The following is a 16,709-nucleotide window of genomic DNA, read 5'->3' as shown; positions in this document are numbered from 1 at the left end:
GTTAGTTCAAGAGTGGGATTTCCCAATCTGTGACTTGCACAATTCTTTGGAAAAAGCAGTTTCCCTGGCTGAGTAGCAGGCTCATCACCGTCTCCCTTGGCTCAGGGGAGGAGACTCCCCTTCCCCGTGTGGCTCTCAGGTGGGCCGCCACACCACACTGCCCTTCCTTCTTTCTGTGGGTCACACTAGCCTTCTAGTCAATTTTGATGAGAGAACCTGGATACCTTGGTTGCTAGCGAAGGATTTACACGCTCATTTTGTTGTTGTTGTTGTTGTTTTGTTTTTTGATGAGCACCTCGAGGGCTGCTGTTTCTAATTGGCCATCTTGGCCCCTCTCCTCAGACATTTTTTTCTTACTCTCACACCTTCCTTTCTCCTTCCCTCCCTCTTTTCCAACCACTTCTCTCCCTATCTCCTTCTGTCCTTGCTTCCTTCTATTACAAAGAACATCCATTTCTTTCATAATAATAAAACAAAATTTTAAGAACTCAATATCCATTCATCCATCCCCTACCCCATCCCTCAATAAAAGGATAAATTTGTTATTTTAATTTTCTTATGCTTCCATGCATAATATTCAGGGAAGGGAAACATAAATTTAAGGAAGGATAAAGAAAACTGGAATTAAAATGTATTGAGTTTCTGTTATATACTGAACACAGCATTCACAAATTAACACAATTAAATTTTCAGCAACTTGTTAAGGTGATATCAGAGATGATATTCAAAATGTCTGAAAATGTCGAAGTCATAGCAGTAGCCAGAAAGGATGCCAGCCACAGTGCTAAAGTAGGATCCTAAAGTCACCATGTTGCTGAGCAGTGGGAAGATTGGGAGACAGCTTGGGGAGGCATCTGCCAGCCAGACAGCAGGAGGCAGTATTAAGGTGCTCAGGGCAATAAACTACTTACCAGCTGACACAGACAGAATTTCAACATTTAACAAAGGGTATGGTAACACCAGCATGTATCAGCTGAACACCAGCCCTGCTCAGTACAGTACCCTTCAGACCCGAGACCCCAACCTGTTGCCCTTTTATAATCAACCTTTCTTCTTCCAGGCTCCAGACTGTATTATTTGCAGGTCCGAGTGGCAAAGAAGGTTGATAGTTCATAAAACTCAAGTATGATGAAGTGGTTTGAATTTAAAGGCAAATCCTAAGAATGAAATGTGCAGGTGAGATTAGCCTGTGGCAACATGATTTCAAAAGGGCTAGAGGATCTTTTACATGCACTTCACAGCCTCCAAACACTTGCCCACTCTTGACAAAACTCATAACTGTGCCAAGATCACCCTGTAAAAGAGAGAACATGATGGTTTTCTCTCAAAGGCCTTCTGAGGCAACAAAGCATACATTTGGTCTGAGTTGCTGATGTTAGATCCTTTGTAATATGTCAATGGAATCGTCCCTCTTCTGTACAAGCAAGGAAGACCAGGTACTCAGGAGCAATAACGCTGCAGGCAGAGCCCCTAGCACCCACCTCCTCATGAACAGGTGACCAGCCTCCTGCCTGGAGTCAGGGAGGGTATGCCTTTTCTTTTTGCTTCTGTTTCTTCCTTTCCTGCTCTTACTTCATGTAAGAGTAGCCAGGATACAGCACTAAACAAAGCCTTTTGTACTATTTCAAACTGTGCTTTGTTTTAAAATGTACTTAAAAACACATTAAAAGGAAAATCATTTTGGTCCATTGAAAATAGGTGATAGGAAGACACGAAGACACAGAGTGGTTAACAAGTCTGCTTTAGGTCTCATTGCTGGTGAACCAAGGAGCAGGATTCAAATTCTCCCCTCCACTCAACTAGGCTTCCTGTTTCTCATGCATCCATCACCTATTCTCTTTCTACACCTCCTGTGCTATCCTCAATGGTAGTGTTGAGAGTTCAGACCATAAGAGCCTGGCTTTGTTAATGTTTCAAAGAGTCCTGCTTGAAAGAAAATATCAGGAGAAAAGTCATCTTTTAGCCATGTGGGTGGTAGCTCTGAAAGTGTGCAGCCTCTGGCGCACACCATCAGAGACAGAGGAGGCCAAGAGCACCTTCCCCTGCTTCTCTGGAGTTAGCCTGTGCACCCTCTGGATCTGGCACAATTCTTTCCCCAGCGCTGTCTCTGTTGTACATTAGTCGTGTACCAAAAACCATCTTTGATATGAACTCAGAGTTTGTAGGCAGCTAAGAAGTACAGTATCTGAAATGGTAAGACTGTTCTCTTTAAGGAGAGTAGGACCTGGGAGGCATCAACCCACAATAAAATAAGCCATCAACATGATGCTGTGTGGCCCATTCTGAGCATGCATGTCAGTTATCTAGCACAAGGATTCTATGTAGAAAAAGAGGGTTCCTTCTGGCCAGGAGGCTGGGGCTTGGTATCAAAGAGCTGGGCTTCTACCTCAGCCCCACCATATCCCTGCTGTGTGACACAGAGATTCAGGACGCTATTCAAGCTTTGGCTTAAGTTTCCTACCCTCCTTCCCCTATCAAAATTTATCTCCCAGGAAAACTCCTGAAATTTTCTTCAAGGGCAGAGGTCCTGCTTTCCTCGCCTCTAATCCTAGAGTCTATTATGATGGCTGGCTCAGTGTAACCACTGTGATAACTGATGATATGAATAACAATATCATCAATGTGTATGGAACATTTACTGTGCACCAGACACTTTACATGTGTTATTTCATTTAAGCGTCCCAATCACACTGCAAGGGAAGGTACTGGTAGCATGCCCCTTTGATAGGAGAAGAGTATGTGACTTGTCCAAAGTCAAATAGCTAGTGATACTGGATAGAAAACTCAATTTCTGTTGCATTCTGCTCTTGAGTATAGACTCTTTATTACCAAAATGTACTGCATTCCAGCTTGAGGAAGGGAGGAAGGAAGGAAAGAAAGAAGGAAGGAAGGAAGGAAGGAAGGAAGGAAGGAAGGAAGGAAGGGAGGGAGGGAGGGAGGGAGGGAGGGAGGGAGGGGAAGGGGAGAGGGAGGGGGAGAGGGGGAAGGGGAGGGGAAGGTAGAGAGGGAAAAGGAGAAAAAGAAAGGAAGACAAGAGGATCAAACAATATTATTGGCTGTAACCCCCCTTCTGCCACCTGATTTCCCACTTTGGAGATGTTTGCTGTTTTCCACCTGAAGCCTAGTGGAGGGAGTGTGCACAGCTGCTGGGGTGTGGGTGTCAGGAGAGAGAAGTTGCTTGTATTGGCTGCTTCTTGACACCTCTCCTTGGTGGTCAGTTATCTGGCATCAATGATCCCTCCTGGGTTTTCATCTTCATACAGTGGTTGCCCTCTTCTGGGTTCTGCTCATCACCACCAACGGTCTCTGCTAACTTTTTACTTTCTAGGGTCCCTAGACTTGATAAAAGTGAGCTAGCTTGAAGCCTGGAACTGAGCATTCTAGAATCTAATCAATGTTTTGATTTATCTTTTTCTGTTTGCTTCTTTTTTTGAGACAGAGTCTCGCTCTGTTGTCCAGGCTGAAGTACAGTGGCATGATCTCAGCTCACTGCAACCTCCGTCTCCCGGGTCCAAGTGATTCTTGTGCCTCTGCCTCCTGAGTAGCTGGAATGGCAGATGTGCACCACCATACCTAGCTAATTTCTTGATTTTTAGTAGAGACAGGGTTTTTCCATTTTGGCCAGGCTGGTCTCGAACTCCTGGCCTAATGTGATCCACCTGCTTCGGCCTCCCAAAGGCTGAGATTACAGGTGTGAGCCACCGCCCTTGGCTGCCTTGATTTATCTTGATTGATGGATTGACTGATCAATCAATCAGTTGGCCAACAGGCATTTTCAGAGGGCCTACTATTAAGTGTTGGCCACTATGCTGGATGCTACAAAAACAAAGATAAAGGACACTGTACTCTCTCTCAAAGATCTCTAAGTCTAGCTTAGGAGACAGAAAGAGAAACTGATTATTTTTGTACAGTGTAGGAAGTGGTCAGTTTAAAGTAATCATAACCAGCTTTAGGAGCTGGAAGAGGGAGTAGATTACTCATCTGGGTTGGGTTGAGGAAGATAACTGATGTAGAAACTGATTAGGGGATAGGAAAACTCCTCCAGTGTTTGGAGATCATTTATCATTGGATACTCACAGCAAATCTATGATCTGGGCAGATAGGCTGTTAAAAAACAACCAAAAAAAAAAAAACACCCAAAAACATTTTCCATATAAGGACAGCAAAGCTCAATGAGTTATGCTGCAAAAGCCAAAACTGAAAAATATAGGAAGATGTTTTCTGCCTTATCTCAGTGATTTTCTTTTAGACAAAGGAAGCATGACGTTTTGGCCTGCTGGTATTACTTCCAAATGAACATCCTTATGCTTTCAAGGCCATATTTATTGTCTGACCTTCACTGGGCACTGTCTATGTGGGAGGCACTGTGCTGGGCATTGCAGGATATAGAGAAATAAAATAAATGCAGACTGTCCTTATTGTAAGATGGGAAATCACATGAAAATGATAAATAACATTTGAGAAGGCAAACAAACGGGAATAGTGACAATAAACCAGCAGTTCAAACACAGAAGAGACTATGGTGGACAAGGGGAATGAATATTCAAAGCATTCCAGAGCAGTGAGCATATCACGGTGGCTAGAACTTGAAGGAAAGCTGGAGATAAATTTTACAGCTGGATTTGAGAGAATCTCAGAGGCCCAGCTAAAAGTGAAGGACTGAGGTCTACACATACCTATCTTGGAGTTCAACACTTACCACTTGCCAAGTCATGGGGTAGGTATTTTACACATATTTTATTTTTATGCATAATTATCCCATTAACCCTTCAAGAAGGAAACTGAGGCCAAGAGGGTTACATTCCCATTTTTCCAAGATCACACTATAAGTAAATGAGGCAAGATTTGAACCCAGGTCCGGATGACTTCAAAATCTATATTCTCATCTACTGTATCACTCTACTTTCTCCCTGAGTTTCTAGTATTGGAAAAAAACTCCTTTTTAAAAAGCCCCCCAACTTTTTCTGTTTGTCCACTGAGCATCAAGGAAAGATGGGCTTCAGAGGAGAATCTTAGGAGTAGAAAAGAAAAATGCAGAACCCAGAGCTCCAAAGGGGAAGGGGCCAAACTAAAAAATGAGGGTTCCTCTAGGCTCTCAAAAGTAGCGGTTAGTGTCTGAACCAGGATCTCCAGCCCAAAGCTTTCACCCATTATCATCATCAGTCTCACAAGGAATGAAGAGATAAAGAAGAACTGTGCCTTTGCTGCATTTATCTAAAGGAAAAGAGCTAAATTCCATCTGTACGCAAATTGCAACCATAGACAATAAAGGCAAATGTAAACACATCTTGTGCTTATGTCCAAATAATCAATTGTCCCCAAACAAAACAAAGGAAATGGGTCTTTGCAACAACATATGTGAAAAGGAGCAAGAGGTATTGGTCATCAAAAAGTCCAACATGAGGGGAGTGATGTCAGCAAGATGGATGATTAGAGACACCTGGCATTTATATTCCAACAAGAAAGGACCAAGGCAATGAATAAACAGCTAGGATTTGACTGGAGTGTTGTCGAAGGCCAGAACACTGAAATGCCGCAGAAGAATGGAGAAGCATCTGTGGTGATAGGAAGTCCAGGAGGGCAATGCGGAGGCACCCAGGCTCTGAAGCACCACCTCCCTGGACTGGATGAGATTTGCCTAGAGTCAGGAGAAACTTCTCACTGTGGGGAAATGAGAAGCAGAGGATCTCTATCCACCCCCATTGCTACCACAAACACCTCCAGTCCTTACTACAGGAGAATTCCAGTCCTCACAAGCCCTGAGCCTAGTTTAAAGAGCCACCAAGAATCTATACAGCTGCACTGTCCTGGATTAGAAGCACAGCATGTGTACTTCTCACTTCCACCCACCATCTAAGCCAAGCTGCTGCAGCACAGTACACACCTCAGGAGTGTGCCGTGCTTTGCGGGCCAATAGCCATGGCACCTCTCCAGCAATGGGGCTCCATCTACATTAACCCAAGCCCACAGGGGTGGCTGAATGTCACAAGCCCAGCTTTACAGAGCTTGGGCCTAAAACTGGCTGTGACTCTTGTCCTACAGAGCAGAGAAACCAACCCCCACTACCCTACTTCCAGCCAGAGAAACAGTATAACAGTCCCACCCACAGCTATCCTGCCTTGAGCCAGCCAAACCACTGCTCACCCACCCTCAAGTGGGAGAAGCCTCTGAGCGTCCAAGCAGCTGACATAACTCCAGGCCAGCAGAATGGCTGCATGCCCATGTGCAGGACCTGAGAAATAGCTCCAGAGTGCCCCCGCCCAATACAGATACACCCCTGGCCTGCCTAACAGTTCTGTGCCCCCAAAAAGAGCCTGAGAAACTGTCCCACAGGACACCCCTGGTGGGCATACCACCAGGACAGCCAAGCAGCCAGGAGCCCATGTCCTGAACCTGAAGAGCCCCGTGAACCACTCCCTTGTGGACATTCCCTAGGCTAGCCAAGCAGCTGCGCACCTACATACCAGGCCTGAAACAGCCCTGCAGGCTGCTCCTGGTGGGCACACACCTGAGCCAGCCAAGCAGCCTTGTACTTATATCCCAGACCTGAGAAACAGCCCCTTGGGCAGACATGCCCACAGGTTAGACAGGCAGCTATATGGCCGTGTCCCAGGTCCAAAAAGAGTCCTGTGGGCCACCACCCACAGAAACACCCCAAACCAGCCAAACAACTGTGCAGTTATGTCATAGGCCTGAGAAACAGCCCTGTACCCACCCACGGTAGCCATGCCTCCCAGGCTGGTCAAGTCACTGCATGCCCATGTCTCAACCTAGAGAAATGGCCCTGTGGGTTGTCCCCCTCAGACACATTTTCAGGCCAGCCAAGCAGCCATACACCCACATAGCAGGCCTAAGAAACAGTTTCAAAGGCAGCTCCTGGCAGATACACACCCAGACCAACTGAGAAAACTTATGCCCATGTTCCAGGCCTAAGAAACATCCCTGTGGGCTGCCCCCGGTAGAAATATCCCCAGGCCAGCTGTAAAGCTATACTCCCACATTCTGAGCTTCAGAAACATCCCTTTGAGCAGTTCCTGGCAGGCTCACCCCCAGGCCAGCTGAGTAAACACATGCCCTTGCCCCTGGCCAGAGGAAAAGCCGCAAGGCCCCAGTATCAGAGGACCAGACTCCAAGCTGGTTGACCCACTGTGTACATGAACATTCCCCTGATCTGAGAAATAGCCCAGTGAGCCCAGTCCTGGCAAAGCTGCACCACCATCACCACAAACTCTCTCAGCCTAGGCCACTGAATAACTTAAAATGTCACTAATGTAAAATTGTAGCCAACTTAACTACATAGAAACTATAGTATTGCATCTAACTAAAATCCAGGACAACACACCTCACCAAACTGACACCCCAAGACCAAGTTATAAAAATAAGTCTTTCCCTATGAAACCTACTCAATAAAATTAGAAGTAATAACTTTTCTACCACATGCTTAGAAATCAACATAGGGACACATCAAACATGAAAAATCAAGGAAACATATCACTGTAAAAGGAAAACAATAATTTTATAGTAGGAGACCCTGATCATAATAAAATATATGAAATGCCAAAAAATTAAATAATAATTTCAAATAAACTCAGTGAGATATAAGAGAAGAAAGATAGCCAATTTAACCATATCAAGAAAATGATTCATGATTTACATGATACATTCAACAAAGAGATAGATACCATAAAAAAGAATCAAACAGGAACAAAGAGCTAAATAATTGAATGAAGAAAGTAAACATATGAATCAAGAGCTTCAACAACAGACTAGGGCAAGCAGAAGAAAAAATCTGAACTTGAAGACAGATATTTTGAAATAACACAAGCAGTCAAAAATACAAGAAAGAATAAATAATACAAAGAAAAAAGAAAGCCTCATGGGACATGAGTAAGTGAAAAATATTCATATTGGGGGTGTTTCGGAAGAAAAAGTGAAGGGAAAAGCTGATGAAAATATATTTAATGAAATAATAGCAAAAAAATTCCAAGGTCTTGGGAGAGAGATGGACATCAAGGTCCGGGAAACCAAATAGGTTAAACCCAAACAGATCTTCTTCAAGGCATCTTACAGTCAAACTATTGAAAGTCAATGACAAAAAAATAAATAAACAAAATCAGCAAGAGAAAAAAGTCAGGTCACATATAAGGGAATATTCATTAGAGTAACAGTGGATTTCTCAGCCAGGAGAGAATGAGATGATATATTCCAAGCACTGTAAGGAAATAACTGTCAGTCAGGAATACTATACCTAGCAAAGTTATCCTTCATAAATGAAGAAAAAATAAAATCTGTTACAGACACGTGAAAACTAATGGAATTCATCAGCACTAGGCTGACTTTACAAGAAATGCTCAGTGAAGTCTTACAACTGGAAGTGAAAAGATAACAACTATGATCATGAAAATATGCAAAACTATAAAACTCACTGGTAGAGGCAATATATTTTTTGAAAGAGAAAGGAATCAAACCTTATTACTACAGAAAACTACCCAACTGCAAAAATAATAAGAGATGAAGTAAGAAACAAAGAATATACAAAGCAACCAGAAAACAATCAGTGAAACACTGATTAGTTACCACCTATCAACAATAACAATTATTGTAAATGAACTAAATTCCCCATTAAAAATATGTAAACAGGACAAATGGATGAAAAATAAGACAAAACTATATACTGCCCATTAAGAAATTAACTTTTCCTGTAAAGACAAACATAGAATGAAACTGAGGGAATGGAAAAATATACTCAATGCAAATGTAAGCCAAAAGTGAGAACAAGTAGCTGGAATTATATCAGACTAAACAGACTTCAATTCAATGCTGTAAAAAGAGACAATGAAGGACATTATATGATAATAAAGAGATCAATACAGCAAGAGAATATAACAATTGTAAATATATTTACAGTAAGCACCAGAACATCCTGATACATAAAGTAAATATTACTAGATCTAAAGGGAGAGATAGACTCCAATAAAATAATAATTAGGGACTTCAACATTTTATTCTCAATATTGGACAGATCGTTTAAACAGAAAGTGATCAAAGAAAGATCATATTTAAACTTCACTATAGGCCAAACAGATGTGATAGACAATTAAAGAATATTTCACCCAGCAGCTGCAAAGGGCAGATTCTTTTCATCAGCACATGGGACGTTCTCCAGGATTAAGCATATGTTAGAGCACAAAACAAATCTCAGAAAATTTTAAAACACTGAAATTGTATCAAATATCTTATCTGATCACAGTGGAATAAAACTAGATATCAATGACAACCGGAATATTCATAACTATACAAATAAAAGGAGATTAAATAAGATGTTCCTGATCGACCAATGAGTGAAGGAAGAAATTAAGAATAAAATTTGAAAATTCCTTGAAACAAATGAAAACAGAAACACAGCATACCAAAATCCATGGAACACAGCAAGAGCAATATTAAGATGCAAATTTATAGTAATAAATGCCCACATCAAAGAACTAGAAAGATTTCAAATCAGTAACCTATTAATGTACCTCAAGGATATAGGAAAGCAAGAAGAAACCAAACCCCAAATTAGTAGAAGGAAAGAAATAGATCAGAGCAAAAATAAACAAAAGGAGTAACAGGAACAAAAGATCAATAAAACACAAAGTTGTTTTTAAAAAGATAAACAAAATTGACAAACTAATAACTAGACAAACTAAGATAAAAAGAGAGAACATTCATATAAATAAAATCAGAAATGAAAAGGGAGACATCACAATGGATATCACAGAAATACAAAATGATACAAATAAATTCAAAGTCAAAGGCTATTATGAACAGCTACAGGCCAATAAATTTGAAAACAGAGAAAATGGATAAATTTCTGGACACACACAACTCAACAAAATTGAACCACGAAGAAATGGAAAACCTTAACAGACCAAAATAAGTAATGAGATTGAGTCAATAATAAAGTCTTCCAACAAAGAAAAGTACAGGACCAGATGGCTTCACCACTGAATTCTACTGAACGTATAAAGAAGAATTAATAACAATTCTCCCGCAACTATTTCAAAATGTTGAAGCAGAGGGAATTCTTTCTAATTCATTCTACAAGACATGCATCACCCTGATACCAAAATCAAACAAGGACACACACACAAAAAGAAAACTACAGGCCAATATCCCTGATGAAAATGTATGCAAAAATCCTCAATAAAGTACTAGCAAACTGAATCCAACATGTCAAAAAGATAATATACCATGATCAAGTGGTATTTATCCCAGGCATACAAGGATAGTTTAACATATGCAAATCAATAAACATATTTCACATCAATAAAATGAAGGATAATCAATAGAATGATGGACAAAAACCATATGATCATCTCAAAGCAAAAAACAACAATAAGCTTTTGAAATGTTAAATATCTCCTTGTGACAAAAACTGTTAATAAATTAGTTACAGAAGGAAAGTACCTCAACATAATAAAGGTCATATATGACAAATCACAGCTAACATCTTATCAAACAAGACAAAAATGTCCACTCTAATCATTCCTGTAAAACACAATACTAAAATTCCTAGCCAGAGCAGTTAGGCAACAGAAAGAAATGACAAACATCCAAATTGGAAAGGAGGAAGTCAAATTCTCTTATCTTATTCCCAGAAAAACCTAAAGAGTCTACCAAAATGTCTTAGAAATGTGATATGGTTCTGTGTCTTCACCCAAACCTCATCTTGAATTATAATCCCCAATGCTGGGGGAGGGAACTGGGGGTGGGAGGTGATTGGGTCTTGGGGGTGGATTTCTCCTTTGCTGTTATTGGGATAGTGATTGAGTTCTCATGAGATCTGTTTGTTTAAAAGTGTTTAGCACTTCTCCCATTGCTCTCTCTCCTGCTCTGCCATGTGAAGAAGGTTCTTGCTTCCCTGTCACTCTTTTGCCATGATTGTAAGTTTCCTAAGGCCTCCCCAACCATGCCTCCTGTATAGCTATGGAATTGTGAGTCAATTAAACCTCTTTTCTTTATACATTATCCAGTCTCAGGTAGTTCTTTACAGCAGTGTGAGAACAGACTAATAACTAACTGATAAAGTAACTCAGTAAAGTTGTAGGATGCAAAATCAACATATAAAAATTAGAAGCACGTCTATACATAAACAAACTAGCTGAAAAAGAAACCAAGAAGGAAATCCCATCTGCAAGAGCTATAAAACAATACAATAAAATACATAGAAATCAATGTAACCAGAGAGGTAAAACATCTCTACAAGAAAAAGCATAAAACACTGATGAAATAAATTGAAGAGGATGCAAAAAAATGAAAAGACCTCCCATGCTCATGTGTCAGAAGAATTAATATTGTTAAAATGAAAATACAACCCAAAGAAATCTCCAGGTTCAATGCAATTCCTATCAAAATACCAATGATATTCTTCACAGAAAAAAAAATTGTATGGAACCACAGAATACCTCAAATAGCCAAAGCAATATTGAGGGGAAAAAAAAAAAAAAATTGGAAGCATCACACTTCCAGACCTCAAAATATACTACAAAGCTGTAGTAACCAAAGCAGTATGGTACTGGCATAAAAACAGACACACAGATGAATGAAACCGAATAAAGAACCCAGAAATTTATTTACGGTCTACTGATTTTTTACAAAGGTGCCAAGAACACTTAGTAGGGAAATAACAGTCTCTCCAGTAAATACTGCTGAGAAAACTGAATGCGGGTATGCAAAAGAATGAAACTAGACTCCTACTTTCATCCAATAAAAAATTAATTTACCATGAATCAAAGACCTAAATGTAAGACCTGAAATGATAAACGTACTAGAAGAAAATGTAGGGGAAACACTTCAAGACATTGGTCTGAAAAAAGATTTTGTAAATAAGACCTTAAAAGCACAGGCAAAAAAGCAAAAGTAGACAAGATTGTATATCAAACTAAAAAGCTTCTGCACAGCAAAGGAAACAACAGAGTGAAAAGACAACCTACAGAATGGGAGAAAATATTCATAAAATACTCATCAAATAGGGAATTAATATCCAGAATATACAAGAAACACGAACATTCCAACAGCAAAAAAAAAAAAAAAAAAAAAAAAAACCTCCAATCTAATTAAAAAATGGACAAATGGTTCTAAACAGAAATTTCTCAAAAGACATACAAGTGACCAACAAATATATGAAAACATGCTCCTCATTAGTAAATATCAGGTAAATGCAAATCAAAAACCACAATGAGGTATAATCTCATCTCAATTAGAATGGCTACTATAAAAAAGTCAAAAATAACGAATGTTGGTGAGAATGCAGAGAAAAGAAAACTCTTATACACTATTCATGGAAATGTAAACTAGTACAGTTTGAAAGTTCCTCTAAAAACTACAAATTAAACGAAATCAGCTTATTGAAGAGACATCTGCAACTGCATGCTTACTGCAGGATTATCCACAATGGTCAAGATATGGAATCAACCTAGGTGTCCAACAACAGATGACTAGATAAAGAAAATGTGGTATATATACACAATGAAATACAATTCAGCCATAAATAAGAATGAAATCCTTTCATTCATGGCAACCTGGATGGAACTGGAGAGCATTATATTAAGTAACATAAGACAGGAACAGAAAGTTAAATGCCACATGTTCTTACTCATATGTGGAAGCTGAAAATTATTGATCTCATAGGAGTAAAAGAATGCTAGAGGTTACTAGTAGGATACAGAGGATATTAGAAGCTGGAAAAGGTAGGAGGGAGAGAGGAATAGGGAGAAATTTATTAAAGGAAATAAAATTACAGCTAGATAGGTGTAATAATTTCTAGTGTCCTGTACCACTTAAAGATGACTATGCTTGTTCATGTAATACATAGTTTCAAATAACTAGGAGCATATTGAACATTCCCAACACAAAGAAATGATCAATGTTTAAGATGATTGATATACTAATTACACTGACCTGATCACCATATATTATATGGATCAAAATGTCACTACATATTCCATAAATACACATGAGCATTATTTGTCAATATAAAAAAACATAAAAGAAGTCTAATATGAACCTGCAATAACTGTAACAAACAAATGGGATCTCGAGCTGCATCAACAGAAGCATAACAGTTGGCAAGAAGGAGGCAAAAATCTCATTTTTCTCAGCCCTGGATCATTCCCACCTTGATGAAGAAGAGTGTCAGTTTGAGTGTTATGGCCCAGGATGTGAAAAAGTTCTATCTAGAAGACAGTGACCAGGAAGGTGAAATGTCTGAAAAATGCTTCATATGAGACTATTTAAAGAAACTGGGGTGTTTAGGTTGATTAAAATGTACAGGCTCTTTTATTTTTGTTGTCGAATTTCCCAAGAGCTGCCTTGGAAAAAGAATATCAGATCACTTTCCTTTTGGACATGGAGGACCATTAATACAGATTTCAAGTTGGTATAAGAAGAAACCCTCTAATAGTCAGTGATGGTGTGGAAATGAGATGGCCTATTTCCCGAGTAGTGAGAAAGCTGTCAAAGGAGGTAATCAAGAGACACTGGAAAGATGTTGGACTACATACCCTCTGAGGCTCCTCACAACTCCAATTCTGGGAGTACTGACACTCTTTTATTCTCCCATCACTACTGAAGAATCAGAGAAGACAAACTTGATAACCCAACAGAAATCCAAAGTCATAAATCCAAAGTGGCTTATCCCAGAAAATACTGCCTGTAGTCCCCAACTGCCCAGCTTCTGCACCTTTTCCCACCTTTTCAAAATGACCCCTGGAAAATGGGTTGTGACATGGAGGACTCACCTTTCTTCTCAAAGTCCACCTTCTCTTCCCCTGGACGTCCCAGACTATCCAGAGTGTGGGTCACCTGGCTGCCAAACTCGTCCTCGCGGGAGACATGGTTGGCCCGCCTAGGTGGCTCCTCGTCCTCCTCACAGTCATAGTCATCCAGGATGGGAGTCTCCCGGATGGGCACGCCGATGACAGAATTGTGGGTTTGCAGCCGGGAGGAACGGAAGCTCTCCCGCGCCTGGGGACCCAGCAGCACAGATGGGATGTAGTGGATCTCATGAGTGGCTTCTGTACTCGCGCTCTTCTGGGGGATGCGGCGACGCTTCTGCCAACGTCGCTGAGCGTACAGCGCCACGGTGAACACCAGCAGCAGCAGCAGCAACGCAATGAGGCCACCCTGGAGCAGGAAGGAAGGACACACAAATGGGCCACTGTTCTTTGGATTCGAGGGCCACAGGGGATTTCCCTGTCTACTACACTCTGCCGGGATCCCTGGGTTTGGCTCACAGAGCCTCAGGAACCATCAGCTATGGTTCTTAAGCTAGAGAGACACTGTTTCAAACCTGACTTTTTCACCAACAAGCTGTGTGACCCTGGGCAAACTTCTTGACTTCTCTGAGCCTTGCTTTCCATAGGTATAAAGGATGAGTACGAATCCCTGCTCTTCCTTCTTCACAAGCTTGCCATAGGAAGCAAATCAAATGGATAATGGTCATGTCAGGGCAATACAGATGGCTCAGTGTCAGGAAGGGTCAGGGCTGAGGCTTCACACAGGTGAATGTCTGAATCCAGACTTCACCTCCCACCAGTTGAACAACCCAAGGACAATTGCCTACGCTCCCCAGCCTTACTTCCTCATCTGTAGAATGAGTTAACTGAAGGCTCAAGAGATAGTAGTAGACTTTGTTACATCTTGCTGCAAATATAAGATAGCATTATTAAATCAAATATAATTTCTGCATAACCTGTATTGTCTTCATTTTTCAGAAACACTAGTCTTTAAATTCCTCAATTTCAATAAGGGAACTGGGACAAAGCAGGTCCTTAACAAATATTTGGTAAATGAGTGAATGAAAATGTACCTTTCTAGGATTCCTTTAATCAGAATTTCAAGGTCAACTGAAAAATATATATATACACACACATATATATATACACATTTTTTTCTTTGATACACCCAACTCCTAAATGTTTGAGTCTGCATTATCATACATTAATTTCAAATAAGCTAATGTGTTAATGCATATATCTTACATGACTCATATGATTCATGAAATACCCTGGTCTGTGAGATCCTTCAGGGCAGAGGTATTTTCAAAACACATCTGTAATCCCCATAACAACCTGTTATGAGCTTGAAGTGGAAGGTTTGCATTCTCCAGGCCTCCCCTCAACTGTTCTGTGCCAGAAACCTCTCTTCTGATGGGTAGGCTCTCATCACTTCTCTTGCTTTTCTTCACTTTATACTCTGCTTCATGTTTGGGAGATTGGAAGACACTTTGTCGAACACCTGCTGTGTAACCCCTGGAGTCAGGAGGAATCACCCTTGTTGTATACAGGGTAAGAGAGAGGCTTCAAAAAATCAAGAGACCCAGAAACTGAGACAGTAAGTGGCCGAGTAATATGTGAGTCTTACTTTTTGTGTGTTTATTTTGTTTGTTTTTCCTTTTTAACTCTAGAGCCTATATTCTTTCAATTCTACCTGTGTGGTTGATGGCTTCTCCTTGGCTATGATCTCACTGAAGGCAAGGACAAATTCTGACAACTATCTGTACAGCATCTAACAAAGATGACAGATGTTAGCTGTGAATACGTTATCTTGGGGGCAAAGGTGGCTGCTGTTAAACACACCTGTTTAGGCCAAGAAGAACACTGTTTGCTGAAATGACTCAGCCATCCTGCTGACTATATTTGATATTAGAAAACTGGCATGTTCTATTTGCAAGAACCTCAGCTCACTATGCTGAAATTCAGCACCTCCACAGAGGTGGGGGGACTGGGTGGATAAGAGGACTAAGAGTTGGTGACCAGGTATGCAGGTGTGGCTGATAGCTCTGGAACAGGGGCCGAAGCCCTGCCTTGAGATCAGCAGTGAGCTACTTTGGTTTCCCCAGGAAAGTTTCTCTGGATGTCATAACATAAAAACAAATGCACAAATCAAACAAAGCTATAAGTACGTGTATTTATATGTGTATTTGTGTGTGTGTGTAGAATCTATTAAATATATGTGTAACCGCATGTGTATACCAGAGGTGATTCTGTATATATCACCTTAAAAAACAACAATGAATCTTTTTTTCCTCTATAGAACATATGATGATGATTGTTCTGTGTCACAAAATTACGTGTGACATGATATGATTTGTCTGGGTTTTTTTGTGTTTCAGAAATAAGAAAAGGAGAGGGAGGGCATGAGGACGAGCGAAGAGGAGAGAGGTGATAGAGAGGGATGGTGAAGAGAGAAAACAGCTGGGGGCAACACTAATCCTTGATAAACACAAGGGCTGACCCTCTCCTTCACACCTTTACTGAGCGTTATTTTATTTAATCTTCAAGACAAGACTGTGTGATAGAAAGTTTCTGCTGTATAGATGAGGAAAAGGTGATTCAGAGAAGTAAGAAACTAGCTCGAAGTCACACAGTCAGGATTTAATTCCAGGTCCAGCTGGATTAAAAGGGCCAGGAATTGGTGGAGCTGTGACTGGACCCCAGCTCTCCATTTCACAGCCCTTGGTTACTGAACAGATATTCTCATTGACTAAAGAGAGGGAAGGGGAGAAGGAGGAAAGATGGTGAGGGCGCGTGAAAAGGGAAAAGGAAAATATTATTTTCAAATTCATCTTCTAGATGTGCAATGGGCGCATCTTCTCTTCAGAGAAGCTTTTCATTCTGCCCCATTGATGCCCCTGTGGGAATCTCCTTGCCTGACCCCACCCTCTG

The 16,709-nt window shown here is 40.7% G+C and overlaps 1 protein-coding gene across 3 annotated transcripts in view; it reads right to left on the bottom strand.

The window, feature by feature from the left end:
• The window catches only part of ASTN2 (astrotactin 2), a 997,023-nt gene that overhangs the window by 779,404 nt on the left and 200,910 nt on the right, over positions 1–16,709 (bottom strand). For all 3 annotated transcript variants that reach the window (XM_023223654.2, XM_023223656.2, XM_023223655.3), the window contains exon 3: positions 13,782–14,166. In XM_023223654.2, coding sequence (XP_023079422.1) covers positions 13,782–14,166 — 385 coding nt within the window. The remainder of the gene's footprint in view (positions 1–13,781; positions 14,167–16,709) is intronic.

Source organism: Piliocolobus tephrosceles, chromosome 14, assembly GCF_002776525.5.
Source record: "Piliocolobus tephrosceles isolate RC106 chromosome 14, ASM277652v3, whole genome shotgun sequence".
NCBI classification, from domain to species: domain Eukaryota; kingdom Metazoa; phylum Chordata; class Mammalia; order Primates; family Cercopithecidae; genus Piliocolobus; species Piliocolobus tephrosceles.
Note: the sequence above shows the minus strand (reverse complement) of the source record. Positions and strands in the feature narration are given on the sequence as shown.